This window comes from Euprymna scolopes, chromosome 21 (genome assembly GCF_053919585.1).
Source record: "Euprymna scolopes isolate OS-2025 chromosome 21, ASM5391958v1, whole genome shotgun sequence".
Classification (NCBI taxonomy): Eukaryota; Metazoa; Mollusca; class Cephalopoda; order Sepiida; family Sepiolidae; genus Euprymna; species Euprymna scolopes.
In genome coordinates this window covers 18,128,675-18,154,030 of record NC_136502.1, presented here as the reverse complement: position 1 = coordinate 18,154,030, position 25,356 = coordinate 18,128,675, and the positions used below count along the sequence as shown (strand labels likewise).

The 25,356-nt window shown below is 30.1% G+C and overlaps 1 protein-coding gene across 2 annotated transcripts in view; it reads right to left on the bottom strand.

Annotated features, from left to right (window-relative positions):
* LOC145242037 (protocadherin beta-15-like) overlaps positions 1-25,356 on the bottom strand; it is a 79,681-nt gene that overhangs the window by 9,187 nt on the left and 45,138 nt on the right. Inside the window, exons 1-3 of one of the 2 annotated variants that reach the window (XM_080104933.1) lie at positions 21,003-21,130; positions 13,277-15,683; positions 3,851-3,998 (exon numbers count right to left, since the gene is read on the bottom strand). In XM_080104933.1, coding sequence (XP_079961059.1) covers positions 3,851-3,998; positions 13,277-15,670 — 2,542 coding nt within the window. In that variant the 5' untranslated portion in view covers positions 15,671-15,683; positions 21,003-21,130. Of the gene's footprint in view, positions 1-3,850; positions 3,999-13,276; positions 15,684-21,002; positions 21,131-25,356 lie in introns of those variants that run through there. The other variant, XM_080104932.1, reaches the window with a different exon arrangement.

The window sequence follows — 25,356 nt, the reverse complement described above, 5'->3', positions numbered from 1 at the left end:
CGCGCATCGCATCTAGATGTATTTACAGCGACTTTTACCAAATTATTGTTATATTGGCTTCTCACGTGTTGATTCATCTTTTTCGTATAAAAGCGAAACTGATGTGAAACTAATGAGTGGTTCTTGGCTAGCCCGGGAACAACGTCCAGCACCGTCATATTTTCTTTGTATGTGCTGAATAGTAAAATTATTTCGAATATTAATTAAATTAATATTTGCTAATGACTTTTCCTCTGATGAAATGAGCCGACATCGAAAAGCCATGGGTTAAGGAAAAAACTCTGAATTGTATTCTTTGTCCAAACAATAAATTTTTGCTTTGAAAAAATTTATTTTTCTGACTGAAATTATAAATTAAAACTATAAATTCCATTTGCTCTATTAAGTATATTGAGCTATTCTCTTTTTGGCTAGGATTGTCTTATCACTTCCTAAAAATATTTTGTAAGCCTCGATACCACAGGATTCATTAATCTGTGCTCCTATTCACTTCAGGATTTCGAGTCAGACAGACAGACCCCCCCCCCCACACACACACAGTGATCTATTTAAATCAAGCTGAATGTATAAATTAAAAGAAAAAGATGCCATATATATTGGTCACTTTTCTATGAGAATTAGTAATGATATTTTTATTATCTAAAAAATATGAATGTTTAAAAGAAAAGAATAATGAAGTATTCAGATTTTTGGTAAACACAAATTAATTAAAAATTCACCATGTTTGAAAATTTTGGGAAATGAGGTTTCATAATTTGTATTATGAAATTATTTGGAGTACTGAAAAACACCTTGAATGTTGTTCTCACAACGTTTAAGCTGATGTAAATTCTAATCTCCTTCAGGTGCGTCTTATATCAAATAGATATCTTTATATCAAACTCTGCAATCTGTATGGAATTTTGAATGCAAGCTTGTATTTAATTCGCCAGAGTAGATTGCTCTAGTTCTATTAGCCATGAGTGAATTAAAATCTTTATTAATTCGTAATTATATTTTTAGTATTACTGGTACTGAGGATTGAACCTTCAATCTCCAGAAGACTGTTAATTAAAACTGATTACACAATAGATATAAGTTCTAAGCAATAATCAATTCTAAATGACAGTCTTCTGGAGGTTGAAGATTCTATCCTCAGTAAGGCCGATAGTAAGAATACAATTATGAATTACTTTAGACTTTTAACTAATCATGGCTGACGGAATGAGAACAAATTACCCCCCGTGAAATAAATATAGACAAAACAAATATACAGTTTTTACAATAGTTGACATTCTATAAAAATCAGCAACTCACATCAAAGAGAAAAAACAACATATGAGATGAGAACTATCATCAAATGAATATGTAGTGGAATATGTCAAGGAATGGAGAAGATACATTTTCAAAGTGTTTTACTGATTCATTTTCAAAAAGTATTAAGCCAGGAACCACGCACTATTTTTCAACTCTTAGAAGGTACATTTTATGGACAGAATTGATTGAAGTTAACGGTTACGTTGTTTCAATGTAAACCAGTCATAAGATCAATAAACTGATGCTTATATTACAAATATTAAGAAAATAAACTGATTATTTGATAGATATATTACACATATACAGTCTCAACTGAAAAGAAGAAACAGACTGCAGAGGGCTACTAATTACAATTTTAGTAATATTAGAACTATCAACAGATACAAGAAAAACAAACATACAGAACTACAAAACATAATCATTAAGACTATTTACAAACTTTATAATTCCCTAATAATTACAAAGCAAATGCTACCAAAAGATCAACTGCCAACAATAGAAGAAAATAGGTAATATAACAGAGACGGAAGATGACTTGCTACAAAATTATTTTATCAAAACTGGAAAATCAATAACCACAATTAAGCCAAATATAACAGCCAAGGAAAAATGCATGCAAAATATTTTAATTCAAAATTGGAAACATTAAGGCTGATAGACACCAAACTATTGGAAAAAGTAACAGGAGATAAACGGGTACAGCACAATATTATCAAAATAGTTAAAAACAAAAGCTGAAGATTGAACATAAAAAGATTTTATTGGCACGAAAGATAACATCCCAAAACCAAAAGCCAAATCACAATTGTGTCTAAATCTAACAAAATGTCTGGAAATAAGCAGTCAAACAATTTTGTTAACACAAAAAATCAAAACAAGATAATCAAGGACAAGAACAAAACAATATAATCAAGGACGGATAAAAATGACAAAATAAAACAAAACAATATCTTCAAAGACAAAAAACAACAACAGAAAACAAAACCGATTCATCAATACAGATAATCCTAGTCATAACAACAATACAATTTCTTAAAAATATGATCAATCATCATAAAAAAAAAACAATGTACCCAATGCGTCTACTTCAAAATAGAAATATTCAATATGAAGTGACTGAAAATGAATACATACTTTCATGAAGACAAAAAAAAAATAAGATCAAATGACCAAAAACTTAATTTTCACAGAAAAATTGCAAACAGAGAACTTATAATCACGAGACTGTGTCATCAAGATTGTAAAATACACTGATTGGTAATCTGTACCCACAATAACATTTTTATACGGACTGGAAAAACAGCAGCTTATGACAAACAGTGACAGCAAAATCTCATTATGACTGGAAACATAATAACAAAATTAGCTAAGGACAAAAAGGCAAGCGATTATTTCATCAACACCGGGAATAACATAGACAAATAGCTATTATATAAGTTTGATCAGCAATAAAATAACAACACCTTAGTAATAATTGTCATAAAACAATCTAGTTAAACTAGGAAAAATCAAACGCCAAACACGAACATCCATAACACAAACAACTAAAAAATATAGTCATAATAGGATTTAATTAAAACATGAACAAAGAATAATTTACAACAAATAGGTGCAACAAACTTTTATAAAGAAATGATAAAAACTGACAAGAAATGATAAAAAGAAAAAAAAAATTAATAAAAATAATTAAACGGCAACAAAAGCTAAAACAAAATACAACTACAAATAACTATATAAACAGTCAAAATAAACTGGAAATACTAATAACTCTCTGACAATATAATTAACACATCTAAAAAGTAAAAAGGCAGTGTAAGCGATAACATATTTCATCGCAATAGAGATGCAATAGTAAACTGATCTTGTTTTTATTTTTCGTACACAAAGAACAGCTCCAATTTAAAAAAAGGTAACACAATACCGTTTAAATTTTAATTTAAATATTAGGATTTCAATCCAAGAAAATGAAACAGCATCAACATAACCATCAACCACTATTTCTCTATTTATTTCTTAATCAGGATTTCAACTGGGAAAACTACCAGTTGTTCCAATGCAAATGGAACCATCATAATCATTTAATACATTCAAAGACCAACATTAATGTTTATTTTCCTGCTTGAAAATAGAAAGGCATAAAAATAACGAGCCCAAATACAATCACAATTCTTCCATTTATCACTTCCAAGAATAATCATGACTAATACTAGAAACTATGGAAACAATTATTGTTTATATATTAAAGGTATATAACATCAGAAGACATCCGGAAACAATATCACTATCATTCCCCAATTATAACAGGTTTAATTTCAGAATGTATGTTTAAATATGAATCTAATACATATGGGGGGAAAAAATGGAATTAAAAGCTTCAAGTATTTAACATGGACATATCTATTGTCTTTAAATTTCAATACTTTTCCTCAAAATGTTATACAACAAATCATATATATATATATATATATATATATATATATATATATATATATATATATATATATATATATATATATATATATATTAGTTGTTTCAAATTGATTAAGTTACATACCTGGTTTTTCTTTACCTTTCCCCAGTTCATTTTCATTCCATCCATGGCCACCATCTGAGTGATATGATTTTGTTGATCTCCATTGATTATAAGAAGGAATCATAATTGCATTTTTTTCATTTTCAGCAGTAACTTCCTGGATGCATCTCTGTTCCAAATTAAAATACATTATTTTAGATATAAAATATTCACAGTCAAATCTTTTGGACAAAAAATAGAATAATTAATATTTTCGTTTTCAAAAGAGATATTAATGAACTTTTTAACAAATCTAGCATCATGCACATATTATTATACAATTGTAACAAATATATATTTATATGGACAGATTAAATAAATACATTGTCTTTGCTCTCAATTAATTAAATTGGAAAATAATGATTCATGAAAAACACAACCACGGAATACAAAGCAATAAGCAATTCCTAAAATCAAGCCGATATTCATATACTTTATTCAGTTGTTCTTATGTAGTCATATCTATTTTGTTCTTTTAACATATAATTCGTTTCACTGTAATAATTGTTACAATCCTCCTTTCTGTAATTTTCTAACTCTGTCTACTTTTATTTATTATACATTTTCGCTCAATATAACTTATGCATTTAACTGATTAGTTTTACTTATTTCTTGAGTTCAGTATTTTATTTCTATTATCAAATGTTTCATCACAAATTATCCTGATCTCATATAGAGTTGCTCTAAAATGTGTAATTTTGTTTTATCAACTTAATATTTTTAGTAATAGATATTAGTTTTATTAAGGTATTTTTGCCAAGAAATTTTATTTTACTTTTATTCAAAACAAATATACTTTGAAAATATTTAATGATCAACCGTTGTAGCTTTGAAACAACAAATCCTTAATGTGTAAGACAAAATGTTCAGTGAAAATGCTTGCTAAAAAAATAAAGAAAATATATCTAGTGTTATTTTTTAATAATTCATTACAGTGTTTACTCTAACTTTGAAATCCAAACGGTTACATTTTCTTTTTTATCGTTCACAATTACATGTCAATGACTTTTGAAGACTGTCTTTTCAGTCAATATCAATAATTTTATTAATAGCTGATAAAAGTTAAAATATTGCTTTTTCCTTTCCAAACTTTAACATTAATGAAATAAATTATATCAGTTTTCATAAATATATTCTATTTAATTAAAGTGTCATTTTATTAAACTGTATAACTTTTGATAATAACTAATGATCTTTATAAGGTTGTTACTATTAATACAATAATCATGTTAAGGATGTGTCCAGCACAGAATAACTTGGATTCATTTTGCAATTTTTGTAGCCTATTTCTTTATATATAAGTAGCTGCTACTAATCCTAACTGTGTTGTGTGGGAGTGTACTCAGGTGACTTTTGTCATTGGTAAATTGTGACTTCTTAGTATAAAGATAATTCATGTGACAGAAGTAAGATTTTTTGTCTGTTCCAAAACATTATTTTGGTTTTGAAGAAATCTAAGAAAACTTTCGCTTCTTTGCGATTGTTTTATTTTACTCTGATAGAAAAAATAATAAAAAATGCATACAAGATTTAACGTTCTCTGCAACGAGGTAAGAAACAAAAAGCAAAGTGCATTCTGATGGATTTAAATCCGAATTAAAAACTTGAAATCCCTTTACAATCGTCAGTTGAAAGTCGTCAATAGCATCTTAGTACGTTGATCTTTCACAAACTGAATAAAGAAATTGTCTTTAACTAAGAGTTGTCTGAATTTCCGATGCCATGGGCATTTGGAATCTGTTAAACTCATCACATAATTCGAATTGATTATTAACTATGTAAATAAAAAACACCTTCGATTTCCCAGAGTTAAAAGATGAAAGAAAAGTTGACCTCTTAAGATAATAATCTATATATTAATAGGATAGCATGTATGTTATTTATTTTGTGTTCTATTTTCTTCTAATAAATAATTTTACCAAGAATTCTTCAGAAGTTCTGGTTTTCGTTTCGACTATAGCTGAAGGAACTCAAGTTATATGGATATATATATATATATATATATATATATATATATATATATATATATATATATATATATATATTTTTTTTTTTTTCTCATAAGTTTTAGTTTCAGTTTCGATTCAAGCTGATGCACCCAAGTCATATAGATATATTTTTTATTTTTGAAATCGCAACTTTATGATATATAAAAATCGATAGGACATTAACTCTATAATAATATATTCGAAATCTGCAAGAACATCCACAGAATGCCAACATCAATATATTACATATGAAACAGTCTGCTATGGAATTTTCATAGGTCCCGCTAGTAATAAAAGTAATAAAAAATGATATTCTTTTTATTCAATCTATTTTCACATGAAAACTTAAAGCAATGATCCGAATTATTATCGTGTGAGCATGTACTACTACTACTACTACTACTACTACTACTACTACTAATAATAATAATAATAATAATAATAATAATAATAATAAACATAATAATAATTCAAAGTTAGTTATGCAAGCGCTTTCATAAAAAAGTTATAAACACTATAATCTATAATAATAGTAGTAGTTGTAATAATAATCGTGGACTATTTCTTGAGTAACAGAAAGGATGCCGAAAAGGGAAAAGAAGAATGGATGATTTACTATACAAGATCCTGAAGAAGATAAAAGTAGAAAAAGAACATGGCCATGGCTTGGATTGACTACAAGAATGTGTATGACAGGATCCTACAAGCATGGATAATAAACTGCTTTAGGATGTACAAAATACTGGATAATATTATCAATTTGATTGAAAAGCAATGAGAACATGGAAACTTGAGCTGGCAGCTGAAAGATAATACATAACTGAGATAAAAATACAAAGAGGTATCTTCCAAAGAAATTCCCTATCACAACTACTGTTTAGCATAGCCATAACAATATACTAAGGAAATGCCAGGCCAGATACAAGTTTACTTATACAGACGAAAAAATGAACCACCTAATGTATATGGATGACCTGAAACTTTTTGCAATTAAGAAAAAGAACAAAAGACGCTAGTAAACACAACCAGAATCATCAGTTAGGATATCCAAATGGAATTTAATATGGAGAGTGCGCACTACTAGTTATAAGAAAAAGAAAACTGGAGGAAGCAGAGAGTATGGAATTACCCAATCAAAGAAAGATGAGATCACTAAGCAAACATGTCAGCTAAAAATATTTGGGAGTTCTGGAAGCAGATACCATCAAATCAACAAAAAAGAAAATTAGAAAAGAATACCTAAGAATAACAAGAAAACTTCTAGAAACTAAATTATATAGTAGAAATCTAATAGAAGGTATAAACATCTGGGTAGTATCACAGATAAGATATTCTGGATCCTTCATAGGCTGGACCAAAGAAGAACTGAGACATTTCGATCAGATGATCGTACACAATGCACTACACCCAAAGGATAATGCTGACCGACTTTATATTAAAAGGAGAAATGGAAGATAATTGATTAGTATAGAAGACTGTGTGAATGATAGAAAAAAAGAGTTAGAAAAATGCATAACGCAGAACACAGAAAGGTTAATCACCACTGCAAAAAACACCAAAGAAAAATGGGAAGAGAAACAGCTACATAGATGATTCATAAGAATAACAAATGATGATACTCACGAAAACATCTGGACATGGCTACGAAAAAAACACCTAAACAGAGAAACTGAATTACCATTAACAGCCGCACAAGATAACACAATTAGAATCAATTATATTAAAGCTAAGATTGACAAAACACAAGAAAACAGCAAATGCAGACTCTGTGGACAAAGAGACAATACGATAAACCACATAATCAGTGCATGCATTAAACTAGCCCAAAACGAATATAAGAACAGACACAAACAGGTGGAGAATGCAATACGCTTGAAACTATTTAAACAACTGCATCTTAAACACCCAGACTAATGATACAAACACAAACCAGTATCAGTACTTGAAAACGGAAGTCACAGAATCCTATGGAATATTGATATATAACAGATAAACTCATCCAAGCAAGAAGACCACATGTCTTAATAGTTAACAAGTAAGAAAAATCTTGCCAGATTGTAAATTTTGCCATCTCACCAGACCGCAAGAAGACAGAGAATCAAAACAAATACACAGAACTGGCCAGAGAACTCAAAGGGATATGTAATATGAAGAAAGTCAAAATAACATCAATAATTGTAGGAGCATTAAGCACAATTCCCCAAAAAACTTTGAAAAAGGATTGGGGGAAATTAGAATCAGGGGAAGACTTAGAAAATGCAACGAATAGCAATAATGAAAACAGCTGAAATCTTAAGGAAAATCCTTGAATGCAAAGACTAATCCATATGAGTTGCAAACGCTAACCGGCCACAGAAGTAAAACAAAAAGATAAAGGAACACTACATGGAATGAAGAAAACTGAAACTGTAAAATTGTAAGTTAAAAAAAATTATAGTGTCACCACACCAAATAGTTGAGAAGGGTTCAGTAGAATGGAAAGACCGAGGAGAAAGAACACTAACCAGGCCTCCATTGAATGAGTGAATTCCTGTGTAAACCAATGGTTATTGCCATCGAGAATCAATGGCAACGGCTATTGCAATAACATAATTTCATTTGCAAAGGTTATTGAAAGGGGTGGAGAGTAATGGAAATCGTGGGAGACTTGCTGTCACTCAGACTTCAGAGAACACCATTGATTATTGTCCATGAGCAATCTTTGATGATCACCTGTGTGAGAACTCATAGTGAGTAGATAATACTAATAATTACAAAAGATTAAAATTGCCAAAGAATGCATTCTAATGGATAAAAAGTCTGTAAAAAAAAACCCTGAATTTCCTTTGCAATGGATAGATGAATGCTGACAAAATCACCTTAAAATTTCTATGTTACAAACTAAGTAAATAAAAATAAACTTCATTTTCTGAGCGTTCAAAAAGGGAAAGGAAAGTCAATTTTTATGATTATCTCCTTTTCCTACATAATATTTTGATTGCAGAAATTCCCCTCTGAACCAAAGTACCATAGGTTTGCAACAACAGATGTCGCATAGAAAATTATTATGTCTAGACTATTAACCACTTTCTTATGTTACTTTAGAACAACATTATAGACACATTTATTCGTTACAATAAAATCCTACATTATATCCTAGCCACTATCTTATGTAACTTTGGAACGCCATTTTAGACACATTTAGTCATTATAATAAAATTCTACATTTCATCCTAGGAGCAATATCATCACAATCGTAACCATCTTCAGAGGAAGTAGTTCCTATTTTTCCTTCTAAATAACAAGCCCTCCTACCGCTCCCATCATCACTGGGAGGATTTCTGCACTTTCGACAGATATGGGGGTTCACCCTTATTAACTGGATCATATACTCGTAGACATAGCATAATCTTTCCACCCAATTAGAAAATAATAAATTCTCCCTTTTCACATTCCACCAAATCTCATTGGCTGAGAGCTGACAATTTGCTCATTCCAGAATCTAACTCATATTACAAAAACGAACGGTTCAGAAGTTTTCAAATATAGCGTCACACTATACAAGACGTAATCGTTTTAAATAAAATAAACCAAATACAAACATAATGTTGCAATGTTGCTTACACTTCTAGACATAATAACTGTGATACATCGCAACATGTTTATAATCCAAGAATTGTTCTATTTTAACATATACCATAGGTGTTAATTGTTTGTATACAGTTACGCTACCATGCTAAATCTTTTGTGTTTACATAAATCTTACATCTTGTTTATAAATTAGCATGTGCTTATTATTTCTTTTTTGTTTACGCTACCGTGCTAAGTCTTTTACGTTTACATAAATCGTACATGTGTTTAATAAATACTGTTTTTTGACACATCGCCACATGCTTGCAAGCTATTATTTCTTCTTTTTTTTAAGTACAATTTACTAAATTTCGTTCTTTATATGCTAAATAATAAAAAAAATGAAATAGATTAAGTGAATAATATAGCCGAGACCCGAATCTGGCTGAAATATTTCACAGTGAACTATAGTGCTCAATTCTAACATTTAACCATAACCAGAAATTGACAGTTTATACATTTAAAAATCTCCTTGTGTGATTTTGAAGCCTATAAACTGTATATTCCTGACTATTTACAAAATGTGTGCATGTACATGTGTGTATGTGCGTTTGTTTGCATGTATGTTTGTGTGTGTGTGCATTTGTGTGTGTGTGTGTACATGTGTGTGTGCTCCATGTGTGTTTGTGTGTGTGTGCATGTGTTTGTGTTTGCATGTATGTGTGAATGTGTTTGTATTTGTGTGAATCTGTGTGCATCCGTGTGTTTGTGCGCATGGGCGTGTGTGTGCATGTACGTGTGTGTGTCCGTGAGTGTGCATGTGTAAGTGTGTGTGTATCTGTGTGTGTGTCTGTATGATACAAGTCAATCTATTACTTGCATCAACTGGACTTAGCCATGGCAACGCTTGGCCGGGCGGGTATAGCTGGTTAATACTAATTATAAGGGATAAAAATAATAATAATAAATTGAGTCTTTCTATTCAACTTTTGTTAAATTATACAGACGACCTTGTAACACTGTTTAATAACGAAGATAATTGGAAGTTTATGCAATTAGTATTGTAAGGAATTAAATAAATAATAATGAAATGATAAGACAACGTGAAATTTCAAATAATTAACTTATATGCATTAAGTGTTTCTCGGAAAATGTATGTTATTAAAAGAATTATCATGTTAGATAGTATATGTAATTGATGAAAGCGACTGAACTTTCAACTTTACCTTATTTACAGACTGATAAATTCTGAAAATGTATAACTAGTCAGACAGAATCAAATATCAATTTGTCATATGCAATCCTATAGCGGTCTAATTTTGAGAATCCAACTGATTTTTCTTTATATATTAGATTAACTTTTATTTTGTTAATTTATAATGAGTTACTAATCATATCTATAATCTAAAAATTATATCTATAACACCTCATCCCAGGTGACGATAATGATACTGAGGCACCTTTTACCCTTTAATAAGTACAAAGAAGTCAGGACTCAAAATAATTTTAAGCAATATATTATTGCATACCGTGATGTTGAAAACCGAAAATAAAGCCTATTCAGCTGGTTATTTTTAATTATTGAAAATCAGTTATTTCAGGATAAAAACCATTCAAATTTTCACAAGTAGGTAAATTTTGTATATATATTTTTGTGCTTTCAATTTCATTAAAATCATCGATAAAAGACTTTTCAATGGGGGTTTAATACACTCATAGAAATCTTTCTTATAAGAAAAAAAAAGGTAATATATGAAACTGATGTTACCTGTTCTGATAATCTATGCCCAAATCACTTGTAGTGTAAAGATGCATACATACATATACGCATGCATTGATAAATAGCTCTTTCCTTTATCATATAGACAATTTAGAAATTATTAATATCTACCTGATCTTTATTTTAATTATTGCTGTTTTACTAAAACGTTTAAATACCCGTGAATACAAATTAAGAAAAATATATAATCTTGAGACAAATATACCACATAGCAAATATGTAGAGCAGTTCATAGATGAAAAATATATCTGTAAATAAGTATAGATAACTTGTACGTGCGATTAATGAAAAGGTTGTAAATACCAGTCAAATAAGTATATCAATATTAAAGGAAAATAAATGAAAAAATAAATCAAAATATTTTATCTATAAAAAGGGAAAATCAATTTATTTTAATATTTATGACAATCATGCATATCATTTACAATAAAAAAAACCCTCTAATAAAACTATACAAACAAGAATGTATTGATTAATTTCATATTATCAGTTTATTAATTACTAGCAGAGAGATCTGACGTTGTCCAGGATTGAATGAGGATCAACGAATGTTCCACACTTCCAATACTTTTATTGTCATTGAAATCTGTGAAACCACCCATTTTTTAATCTAATTGATTGATTGTCTGCTTTAGTTGGGGACACGCTGCTGTGCACCGAGAGAAAACTTCACATGCTTCCCTACAGTGACTTAGTCCATAATACATTGTAGTCTACACTGCACTGTACAGAACTTACTATTGATTTTATACAGTGTGGAACGATAAAAGTATCACCCTAAAGAAAGCAATACTATAGCTTTATTTCTAAACTTTTATTTAAAAAATCAATCCAGGTAACTTGATTGTGTAATAGAGCTGACATATATTCAATGTAGCCACTTTCAATCTCAATCACCCCCTCGATAAGGGTCCATAACTGGGAGCATGCCTTTTCCACAAGTACCGGCAGGAGTTTGGCGAATACTCAGTGGATAGTGGCGATCAGGTATTTGGTATTATGGGAGGTTATGTTGATAATGTTCTCGACGTATTACCAAATGAAGTAGTCCGGTGGGTTTAGTTTGGGGAAGGAGAGGGGGTACTAGTAAGAGAATGGTACAAATTGGTAGCACCCCTTCTGAAGCCAAGCCTGCATCTCTTTGGACGGTGCCGAGTCCTGTTGCCACACCCAAGTTTGCCAGTGGCCACCTTATTGCATCAGAAGATCACCACACTCTTCAGCACATCTAGGTACACTTTGGTGTTGACTTTCAAGCCGACTTTGAAGATATGATGTGGCACGATGTGGCACAATGTGGCCCTCATTTGAAACCACACCAAAGACCATAACTGTGGCCGAAAACTTTGTTTTCATTACCCTGGGCATCTCTCTACTATTCGTGGCAATCCAGCGATGCATTTTGAGGGTGTTAGCAATGGCACTGTCGTCAATACTTAGATCGGTAGAGAGCATGAGTTGTACAGCAGGGCATCTCCGATCTCGCTCATTGAACATTGTGTCACTTGCAGACATGATAGAAGGCTCCTATTGCTCTTGGGATTTGTACACAACTGCCCAACTAGTAGCGAAAGGAAACCAGTTTCCATCAAATGGAAATGGAATCATGTCTTTCCTAAGGCGACAATTTTATCGTTCCACTTTGTAAAATTATTTTTTATATATAATGGCTTGAATTAAAGTTAAGAATGCAAAAGTCAAGTATCATAGTTCAATTGTGTTCTAAACAGAAGCATTCATTTTGTACGTGCCCATGTCTTATCAAAGAAAATTGCTGAATTTATATATGGAGCATTTCTGCTTTCATGGTGATAAAATTTCTCAAATTCATTTGTGATATTAGGCTGTATAAGTGTGTTAACTTTGGTCAAAATTGGATTGTTCCTTCTTTAATCAGATTTTTTTTATTATCGACAAAACCTCTCTAAGTACACTCTAAGAACACTCCCATACAGTACATTAGTGTGAACTAAAAAAATCGACCCAGGAATTTCAGAGTTCATAGGGAACAAACTCACATATACAGAGTGCCATTTTATGTATAAGTAGAGATATAGACAATAGAAAAGTGAATTAAACATTGGTACTTACCTGATGTATAAGTTCTGTAGGAGCATGTAGCTTTTGTGGTGAACCTCTGTGTCCAATATTAACTTTTTCTTGGGATATCCTCTTAGGCTCAATTAAGTGGATATTGCTTTTACTTTGAGCAGATACTGCTGCAGGAACATCAGGCCATGAGCTTGTATGGTAAGAAGGACACATCAAATGTCTTTGATCATTAGGGCATCGATGCGGAGTATTTATTTGCTCTCCTTGTGGAATGTTTCTTCGATGGCAATATCGCAGAATACATATGGACATTGAAGCTGTTATTATCACTGACACAATTACAGAAATCAATGTGATGATAATTACTAAATTAAGATGTATCTTTTCATCTGCTTTCATTTTAACAGCATTTTGAACTTCAACTGTCTTATTACTTACTGTCAGTGTTAAAAAAATTGTAGTTTTTGCTGACTGAACAGGTGTACCACTATCTTTTACAAGAAACTCCAAGTCATAAGAACCTGCATCTTGTGGAGTTACTACACGAGTAAAAGACAACAAACCCATGTAATGATCAATAGTAAACAATTGCTTTTCATTACCAGAATATATTTCATATTTGAGAAATGCATTTTCTCGGCTATCACTATCAGAAGCTCTCAGAACTGTGATATTTTTTGTCTGATGTGGATAGTACACATGATCCATAACAAATGGATTAACACTTGGAAAAGTAAAATAGGGCGCATTATCATTTTTATCAGTAACCTCTACACTGACATTTACTGTATTATTCAATGAGGGAATCCCATGGTCTTTAACAAGAACTTGGAATTTATAAACATCTTGCAGTTCATGGTCTAATGAATTAATAGTTAAAATCAATCCATCTACTGTGATTTGGAAAGGTAGGAAATGTTTATTATCAGTTAACAAAGAATAAGTCATTTTCCCTCCAGATCCCAAGTCTGGGTCTGTAGCATTAATAGTTCCAACTGGAAGGTTAGACCTCTCATTTTCAGCGATTCTAAATTTGTATATCTCTTTTGAAAACTGTGGTTTCACATCATTTACATCCGTCACATTGACAGAGAATTTACTAATTCTGTGGAGAGGTGGTAGTCCTTTATCCTGACAGTCTATGACAACATCATGGTGATTTTCTGATTCTCTATTTACAGGACTCTTTAGAATTATTTTGTACTTGTTTGTACCGAAACTCTGAAGTTGGAATTTATCATGATGGAGATTACATTTAACTTCTCCATTCTGACCTAAATCATGATCTGTTACTTTCACATAAGCAATAAAACTACCTACTACAATATTCTCACTAATAGTAGTTGTATTGTCTGATGACTTAAAAACAAAGGTTACATCAATATTAGGTGGATTATTCTGCTGATTAATCACATTCACCAAAACTTTAGCAATGGAACTTGAAGGGGGGCTGCCTGAATCTATAGCTTCAACATATAACTTGTGTGATAATTCTTGTCCTAGTATAAACTTTTTTATTAACGTTATCTCCCCAGTTTCTTCATTCAAGTCGAAATGTGCTTTTGCTGTTTTTGAAGTTTTGGGGCTTAAGCGATATGAAACTCTTCCATTTTCACCAGAATCCAAATCATTGGCTGATAAACTAAGTACAGGCATAGCACCAATTTTATTATTAACAGATACATTATAAATGCTTTGGGAAAAAACTGGAGTATTATCATTAACGTCTGATACAGATATGTGAACATTCATAACACCCTCTTTCGGAGGAGATCCTCCATCTTTTGCGATTACCTGAATCTTATAAATCTCTTTAAGTTCCCGATCAAGTCTTTCCTCCAATTGTATACTTAATTTAGATGTTCCATCTATACTTTTTGAAACTAGGAGCCCAAATGGTTCATCTTTGTTCTTTTTCAAATGGTATGTAATTTGAGAATTTAGAGCCCCAACATCTTTGTCTACTGCATAGGGAATTGTTATTTTTGTTCCTTTCCCATCTCTCTCGGAAAATATAATATGGACATTTTTATCAGGAAATTCTGGTTTATGATCATTGATATCTTCTATTATTACTTTTATTTCCAATAACTTAATAAACGATGTTCCCTTTCGAACAGCAATGTCAATCATTTGAAAGCATTCTTTGTCTTGTATGCACATGTCTTCAGCATCTAATTGTTTTGCTGTATATAATTTTCCAGATTTCTTAGAAAAATGAAACAAATGAGAGTTCTTAGTGACTCCTTTCTGTAATAGGTTGAAAGTAATTAGTCTTTTGTCGTGATTCGAAAAACTTTCCATAAGATTTGTGTCTGCTGCAATATCTCCTATTTGGGTACCTGGACTTTTTCTTTCCTCCACATGATAAGTAAGGTCCACACAAAGACATTGTTGTAGTAAACATAGTAACATACACACTGGAACCAACATAGTTATGTTTCGTCTGTAAAAAAAAGAAAATATATTGAAAACTCTTCAAATTGATGTCTGTTGCTATATATAATTTAAAATGTATTCATTTATAAAATCTGAAGCAGAAATAATCGTATTTATTTCTATTATCATTTACAATGTTCATATAATTTTATTTTGCATTAGAAGTATAAAAGTCTTCAAAACTATATTAATGATAACTTTTTGATAAAAAATAAAATTTGATTTAAATTAATTAAATACTGATTCACGTTAGTATGTAATTCATATATACTTTTCAGCATATGAATATTTTTAACATAGCTTTAAAATATTAAACATCTATAATCCTCAATATTTTCAATAGTTTTAATATATCACTGTTGTGATTATTTTTATGATATTGCTAATACTGTTGCTGTTAAAACAAACTTCTATTAATTGCAAAAGGCAATTAATAATTATAATAAAAATAATGATATACACTAGCTGTTTCTACCCAGCGTTAGCCAGGAATCTTTATTTTCATTTTAGATTGTATTTTTTCTTTTACCAAATTATTGTTTAAATAAGATTTTCAAAGTTAAATGTAATTATAATAGTATCACGGTCCATCATTAAAGATATCAATTAAGACAATTTGTTATAAAACTATAACTAATTTTGTTAGGTTAATGTGGTTTTAACAACACTTATTTACATGAAAACTGGAATCAAGTAATTTATTCTTTTTTAACGATTAACAAAAGATTAAAATCGTTTGCTTGAAATGCATGTTGGTAGATTTAATGTTGCAATTAAATTTTTTTTTTAATCAAAATTAAAAAAACATTGTTTTAATTTATGCTATGTCTTTTTAATTTAATAAATAATTTATAAATAATAAAAATGTTACATAGAGATGACAATAGATGCATACATACACATTATAATTGGTCACAAAATGTTCGTAATATAGAAGTTGTATATCACAAAATATAAAAATGAATTTTAAAAAGTCAAGAGTTTTTGAGATGCTCAAACATTGGGAGAGAAGAAAAATCAAATTCAACGAAATTATACAATTATATTTTAAATATTGGAATCATTATTTTTAAACTATTATACCTCCGATGAGATTGGAACTCAGAATCCTCTGTTTAGAAAGTTTTATCAATTAGGCCACTGAGTCTTACTGTTCTAAACTCTTCACAAAATAGGTCAAATAACGTTCTCGTAAAACTTTTTCTGTTGCTTGATCGCTTAACCTAGATCGGGATCTTCCTAACACGCTTTTTAATGTCTTTTATTATTAAGTTAAAGCAATTAACTAAAAAACAAAATATCTGGTTAAAAAGTATATTTAGGAAAGCCCCCCCCCCTTCATCCTCTATATATTTTGAAATAGATTTCAAAATTTATTTTGATGGCTAAATATGAAGCTGTTACTTCCCATTTCACTCATGTAAATTCTTTAAAGTGAAATGAATTTTGGCATTATTCTTTATCAATTTATTATTTATTTTAATAAAAGGCATGTTCTAGTTAAAAATCTGAAGTTCATAGCGAGTTTTATCCGACATGTGAAATGCTGTTATTTTTATGAAGACAGAAGACTCTTAATTTATTTCAAAGTTATGTTAAATAAGAAATATTAAAATAATAAACTGGATATATCTATATTAAAATGCCTTATAAATAATATTGTAAGACATAATACTGAACAAATTTATGTCTAATAGCCAATGAAACATGAATTTATCACTGAATGACAGAAAATTGTCTCTTATTAAATTTGTTCCTCAGGATTGATGAGTTACAATGAAAGTTGATCTAAGCATGAGAGTAAAAAATTCACCACCTTCCATTTATTTATAACCAATCAAAGATAAAATACCGACCAGTATTAAATATTAAAATTGATTGAAAATGCAGTTTTTATCTTTTAAGAACAGACTAATATTTGCCATTATTTACTGACTAAAAAAATGTAAGTACCTTGTATTAAAAGTCATTAATCACAAAAAAATATGAGAAAAACTAGCTCTGTTTTTCATCTTAACCAAGAATCCGCAGCATAGTTATATATAACTGTACCACCGGTCATAGAATTCAAATACCAGATTAAATTCACCTTTTACTTCCGTATATGCATATAATATTCCTGCCAGGATGGATAAAATTAATTCTCTGAATAGAAAAATTTTGCACCACTTTATGTTCCCTTGCAAATATTAAAATCCATATATAATGATAGTAAACCTTATGCCTAGAATCATTATTCTAAATTATGTCGTGGGGAAAGGTTTAGCATTTATGGTTGACAAGAAATTGTCTGGTCAATTGGAGATAATGATATAACACACACACACACACACACACACACACACACACACACACACACACACAAACAAACAAACAAACAAACAAACAAACAAACAAACAAAATCTATCCGTGATTGGATTGACTCATTGGGTTATATCAACTAGTATTATTTGTTCCATTCATTTAACAATTTATAAATTTTTCTTGCATAGCTAAAAATAATGTTTGGTTATCTAATTCACATGCATGTTTATGGTGTGTACAATCACATTATAAAAAAATCTAAAAGGAGAGAGGGTCAGGCTTTCTTTATATTTTCAAAGGAGTACTAAAACAAATAGTGGTTGAATTAACACATATTGATAAATACGTAGATAGCTAAATGAAATATGTGTACTTGTTTAGTTAATTACAATTTACGATCAAATAGAAGAATTATAACGGAAATTTTTCCAACATATATTAAACCCAAAACCAAGGAATATTATAACATATATTTCGTGTCATTAAAGTATATACGGAAAAAAACTTACAGAAGCAAACGTTAATGAACTGAACTTTCACGTCATAATAGATATGTAAGAATGATTATAATATAATTATATATGTATATATACTACTTAAAAATTTATAGTCTTTTTTCTTTCTTGCTTTGTTTGTATACAGATCGTAATGTTTGACTTGTTGGCAGAAACAGTTCTAGCTGACATTCGGCATTTCATTGATTTATTTGTTTTTTCAAACGGCATGGTATCCAACAAAATATTTTTTTTTAATTTCCTATTTTTTAAGGAAAAGGAGCATAAAGCTTCTGAAAATCTATTTCTGACATGAGGAGTGTTATACACACACCTATGCATATATCCACATCTCGTATATAGTAATGAGAGGAATAAAATTAATTAAATAATTAAGATAGAGAGAGAGGGGGGGGTAAAGAAATAGGGTCTATTATGACATCACAATTCTGATTTTATGAAATCCTATAACCTTGTAATCCTTATATGAGTTTCAACTAGTGCCAAAGTTAGGAAATAGCGCAATGGATAAAGTACTAAGTACAATTCAGTTCCAAGTGGCACTTTTCTGGAGGTTGAAGATTCAGTCCTCAGCACAGGCGGTACCGGGAAATACAATTGCGAATTACTTAAAACTTCTATCCAGTCATGGCTGATGGAACAAAAGCATGCCATCTCTGTGGATTAAATAAAGGGTTCTATTTGCAATTTTGTGCAGATTCCTGACTATATATAAATATATATATATATAAATATATATATATATATATATATATATAGCCAGGAATCTGCACAAAATTGCAATATTTATATACCTGAAGAAGGTCAGCGGTTACATCAGCCGAAACGTTGTGAGAATAACAATTAAGAAGAAAATGGTAGTCTAAATAATCCACATAAAGAAAAATTCAGAAACAATGTACATCGTTTTTGTGCCTAACACAGATTCTCACTTTTATCTCAGATAGAAGTATAAATTCATATATAAATAAGGCCTTCAATTTCATCAGTTATTATTTTTATATTATACATATGTACTATACACCAGAAAATAATAAGTAATATGAATTATTACTTTTTATCTGATCATTATACAAAAATCAGTTAATTAAGTGTTATTACTAATTATCAACATAGAAAATAAATTATATAATTTTACCATAATCAACGAGTTACAAAACTCAACCATATTAGTTAATTTAGTATTGAATTCATGCTCTCTGTTCAGTCTTGAGAGACAGTGTATACTTCCTGTAAGGGTGCCTGCATGTGTAATTTTGAAGCAAAGTTTGCAAAATCCCTCATCACACCTCTCCTGAATCGATACTGCTTAATTCGAGTGGCAAGGAAAAGTCCAGGGCGACTGAAAACGATGCTAAAATAAGTGGAGAGCCCATACAGCAACTGGTATTCCCAAATAATCATCCATTTAAGTATTAACCCAATTCAACGTCGTTTAACTTATATGGATACTAAGCATATTAAAAATGAAAACAAGTTATTTGTCCTTATTAAGCTGTTTAAGAAATTAACCTTACTTTCAAAATGTCTATTAAAAGAAAATTTAAAAGAATGCCCATGTCCCCCAATTATTTTAATTGAATTATAAAGATATATTATCAGTTAGAGAGTTAACTGAAAAATATTTAACTCCTATACTCCAAAGTTTTTAATATTAAAATGATATTAAAGAAGAAATAATAATTTAACATATTTCTAGTAAAAAATCACATTGAACATTGCTAAATAGTAGAGTAGAAGCAAAAGAGTAAAAAGTTTTCTCTGTAAAAAAATCAATTATTTAACAAGTACATTAACATTGCTTGTGCTAAATTATAGTGTTTCCATTCTTAAAAGTGCACACAAACATATCTAAAATTCAACAAAAATTAATTTCAAATATACTTTTAAAGTAGGTTTTTATATATATTACTCAATCAGATAATATATATATAATAAATGGAAAAGTAAATAATTGTACTTCTTGAGAATACATATATAATGATAAATCCATTCATAGTAATACTATTTATAGATTTATTTAATTTTTTAATATATTAATCCCAATTTTAGTTCAGAGAAAATATAAAAAAAAAACAGTTTCAGTGCTTCACGTATATATATATATATATATATATATATATATATATATATATATATATATATATATATATATATCTCACACTAACATACACAAGTACACCTATGCATGTGAGTGTGATTTTGTATTATTTGTCCCTAAGATAGACAAACAGAATCATATTATCTTATAATATAAAACTAAAATAATGTTAAAATTCTGTTTTTGGTTGTCTTTTTATTAAATGTTGTTTAAACAATGGAATGGATTAATAATTATTAAAAGAGAATACCCTAAAGATCTGATAATCAACAAGTGCCTTTATATGTAATTTTATAATTAAATTACTACAAGAATATAGTAATATTTGTACTTATATAGCATTATTAAACAATAATTGGATCAAAGACAGACAGGAAATATATGAAAACATAAACAGCAGCTCACCTGAGATGTTAAATCCAGTGGAATCTCTGGTGAAATGTAATGTACATCCTTGTATACAGTTCTGTTTACTACTGCTTTTGTGTGACAACAGCAATAGGTATGTGGATGTATGTGTGAATGAGAGAGAAAGAGAGAGTGAGAGATAGCAGTTTGTAGACCTACCAAGTATCTTATGTATGTAATGGCTGCTCCAGTCACTGGGATTGATTGAATTAAGATTGGATCCCTATCCCTACCTTATTCGAATCATAAATGTAGATGTGTATGTGTGTTTGAGCTTTACAATGGTAACTGATGCAGTCTTTTAGTCATGTGTGTATTTAATTACATACGTGCACATGCACATGCAGAGGCGCACACACACACACATGCACAAGAGAGAGAGAGAGGGACATAGATTGATACTTTTATATTTATATATGCATGTACAGTGTTTCCCCCCTCTCTCTCTCCCTATATATATATATATATATATATATATATATATATATATATATATATATATATATATATATATATATATATAAAAGAAAGAGAGATGGAAAGAATATATGTATTTCTGTATCTATATGCACATGCGGAATAAGTCACATGTGGATTTATAAGTTGATAGTTAGATGAATAGATAATGTAGATACGTCTACATAAAATTTCAACAAAAGCATGCATGTTTTTGGATTTCATATGAATTTGTGTCTGTGTATCTGTATACATTTTATTACTTTAGTTGTGATAATAGTTATGTAATATCCAGGTAACTATTAGCTTATAGTAGACAATGATGTATAAAAAAATTTAATCCATTCTTTTGAAGTGAATATTTTATTTAACAGACATTCCTTTTCATTTATTAATTATGTGATTCTATAGATTACATAATTTCAAGTACAATTTTCTGGAATAATATATAGGTCACTGTTAATCTTCTCTAGAAATCAATATCCTCAATGCTTACTTATCAATACACAATTTGAGTACCACCTCTGGAATACAGAAAATCTAGGTCAATGGATATCTTCTCCAGGAATCAATATATTGTATAGAAATCATTGCTGCCTTCTATTTTGGTCTTTTTTTTTCTCTCTCTTTAGGTATGTCCTTTTATATACAGCTAAATCACTTTCTAAGTTTGTATTGTCAGTAGGGAAAAGGTTTTAGATATTATTTAATACAAAATAATGAACTTCTTTTATGGAAAAAACTTTATTAATACTTTAAGGATCATGTGAGCAACGATTGTACTTAGTGGAATATTTACTAAATCCCCTAGAAAATTATCTTATTTGTAAAATAAAATTATTACAATTTGTAAAATTAATTGATTATACCTTATAACTTATACCTTTTTATGAGTTTATTATACATTATGTATGTGTGTTTGTTTTGGACAAAAGCACTATATATATATATATATATATATATATATATATATATATATATATATATATATATATATATAAAATGGTAAATATAATACAGTAGGTTATAACATTTAGTATAGAATCAGGCATTTTCACAAGTAAATTTCTAATAACAAAATGTGAAATAAAAATAAATATCTATCATAGCACTACTTTTTAACTGCCTATAACTGTACATAATAAGGAAAAAAAATTATAAAAAGTTCATATAGAAAGAAAATACATCGCCCAATGTTTACTTTAAAGAAACACCCAAAAGTGATCATGGTATCACTGCAACTGATTATATTCTACAGCTCTTATGTTATAGGTGAAATTAGCCAGTAAATGGTAAATGAGAATAAAAGTATTGAGATGAGAACAATATTTAAATAGTTAAATGCATACAAAATTATTAGGGAGATACATGTAATTAATAGCAGTTCCTGAAATAGTATCTATGCAATGCTGGTACAAATAGTGTACATAGTTATTTTTAGGCATACATAGTGTCCATTTTTCATATTTATGCAGAGCTTCTCACAAGTGAGTTCTATTGTACAGTAGCTAAATCTTAAAACGAATTATTTTTTCTGATGTGGTAGTTTTTATGTGGTGTTTTTAGTTAAATATATTGAATGATATTTTGTCATTCTATATCTATCCTAACCTAACAAAATATCATTGGAATTTAGTGAAGAGTTCCTTAACTTTTCGGCTAGAATCAAATTATAGTATCTCTTCTGAGAGTACACTTAATCTTTTTCTGTGCATGATCAGTAAGTAGAAATCCTTCTAGGTTGTAGTAATGTTTATTTTTCGTTTCAATCCAGAGTGCATCTTTGGGAGAGTTGGATTTTCTCCAGATTAGAGCTTGTGTCTATCTCTACCCTGGTGGGAGACAAATAAATAGGAACAGACATGTAATGCATTTTTTAATTGTTTTTAAATTGTTACCATTTTCTAATTGTGGATAGAATATATATACTTGTTTTGATAGCGGTTGTCTCAGCATATGATTCAAACTATGGCACATTATTTAACAAATACTTACTTTTATATTAATACTTTTAATCGACTATGAGCATCTTCGTGGTTTGACTAAATAAATTTAGAATGTTACTGAAAGAACCGGTTTGATATACTTATAACTGCCAATTGATGTTTCTAATTCTAACCAAGTTCACCATGAAAATGTTAGAATGGATTTTAATCTAAAGATTTATCAGAAGTTAAAATTAATAGTTAGCATTATGTTAATTATAACGCTTGCCTTACTGCTTCAAGCAGTGATAGTATGTTCACATTTTCAATTGTGTATTTTTTTCTTTTTATAACAACAACAACAAGAATAAGCTTTACTAAAACAAGCAACATAAGTACACAAAACCTTGGCAAGGCTAATAGCCTTAAACTGTTCCGGTACTAATAAAAGGATTTTAGAATAGAGACTGTACCTTGTTGATTTGTTATTTTTGTTGTGCCTTGCTAATTACTTTGCTGATTGTAAGTATTTCATACAAGACAAACATTTTTGTTTGTTTTTGGTAGTAAAAATATTTTTATTCAGTTTTATTACTATTTGATAAACACTATTCTGTTGTCAGTTAATTGATACTTTAATTGATAAACATTTATAGAGTGAAACGATAAAATAGTCGCCATAGAAAAGACGATTCCATTTTCGTTTGATGAAAACCGGTTTTCATTTTTTGTTGCAGACTGTTTACTAGTTGGCCAGTTGTGTACTAATTCCAAGAGCGATAGAAGCCTTCTATCATGTCTGAAAGTGACACAACGTTCAATGAGCAAGATCGGGCATGTGCTGCTGTACAACTCATACTCTCTACCGATCCAAGTTATACCCTTGCCAGCACCCGTAAAATGCAAATTCAGATGGATCAACGCTTGAGGGCACAGTTCAACAAAGTTTCTGGCCACGGTTATGGTTTTTGATATGGGTTCAAGTGAGGGCCACATCATGTCACCTCACATCTTCGAAGTTGGCTTGAAAGTCAACACCAGAGTGTACCTGGATATGCTGAAGAGTGATACAATCAGATGGCCGCTGGCAGACCCTGGGTGTGGCAGCAGAATTTGGTGCAGGCCCTGCAAGTCGAAAGAGACTCGGGCTTCGCTTCAGAAGGAGTGCTACGACTTTGTACCTTTCTCTCACTGCCCCTCTATCCTCCCCCAACTTGAACTCGTTTAGTCATACATCAAGAACATCACTAACATAATCTCCCACAACACCAAAACCAGCTCGATCGCTACCATTCGCCGATGCTTCTGGAAAAGGCATGCTTCCAGTTCCAGACCCATATCAAGGCGGTGATCATTCAGATTAAGAAAGCTTATTATGAAAGGAGTTATGATCTTTTGAAGTTGAATGCCAAAAAGGACATTATTTTTGCACCAACCTAATAACTGTAAAAAAAAAGGAAGCAGAAAATTACCTTTGCAGACTCTACCAAACTCCTCAGCAAAGGTAAACTCTTTCAATTTTGACCTCTTGGCAGCCAAATTCTCGCCCCAAAACTGATTAAAAAGCTTGCTGCATATCTGAATACCCTTTATATAAATTTCAAATGTTTAGACCCAAAATTGGCTGAATAGTTTGCTAGAGATCGCACTTTGATACCTTGGCAGCCAAATTTTCGGTTAAAAACCGATTAAAAAGCTTACCCTATGTCTGAATGCACTTTATGTAAAGTTTCAAATGTTTAGGCCAAAAATTGACCGAGTAATTTGGTAGAGACCGCACAGGTCAATTTTTTTTAACTTTGACCTCAATTTTGACCCGTTAACATTCATTGTTTTGGACTCAAATCAAAATAACAAGTTTGATCCATGTCCAAGTAACCTACATCTAAAATTACAAGTGTTTAGACTCAAAATAGACAGAGGAGTTTGTTAGAGTTTTCAAAGGTAAAATCGTTGAACTTTGACCCCTT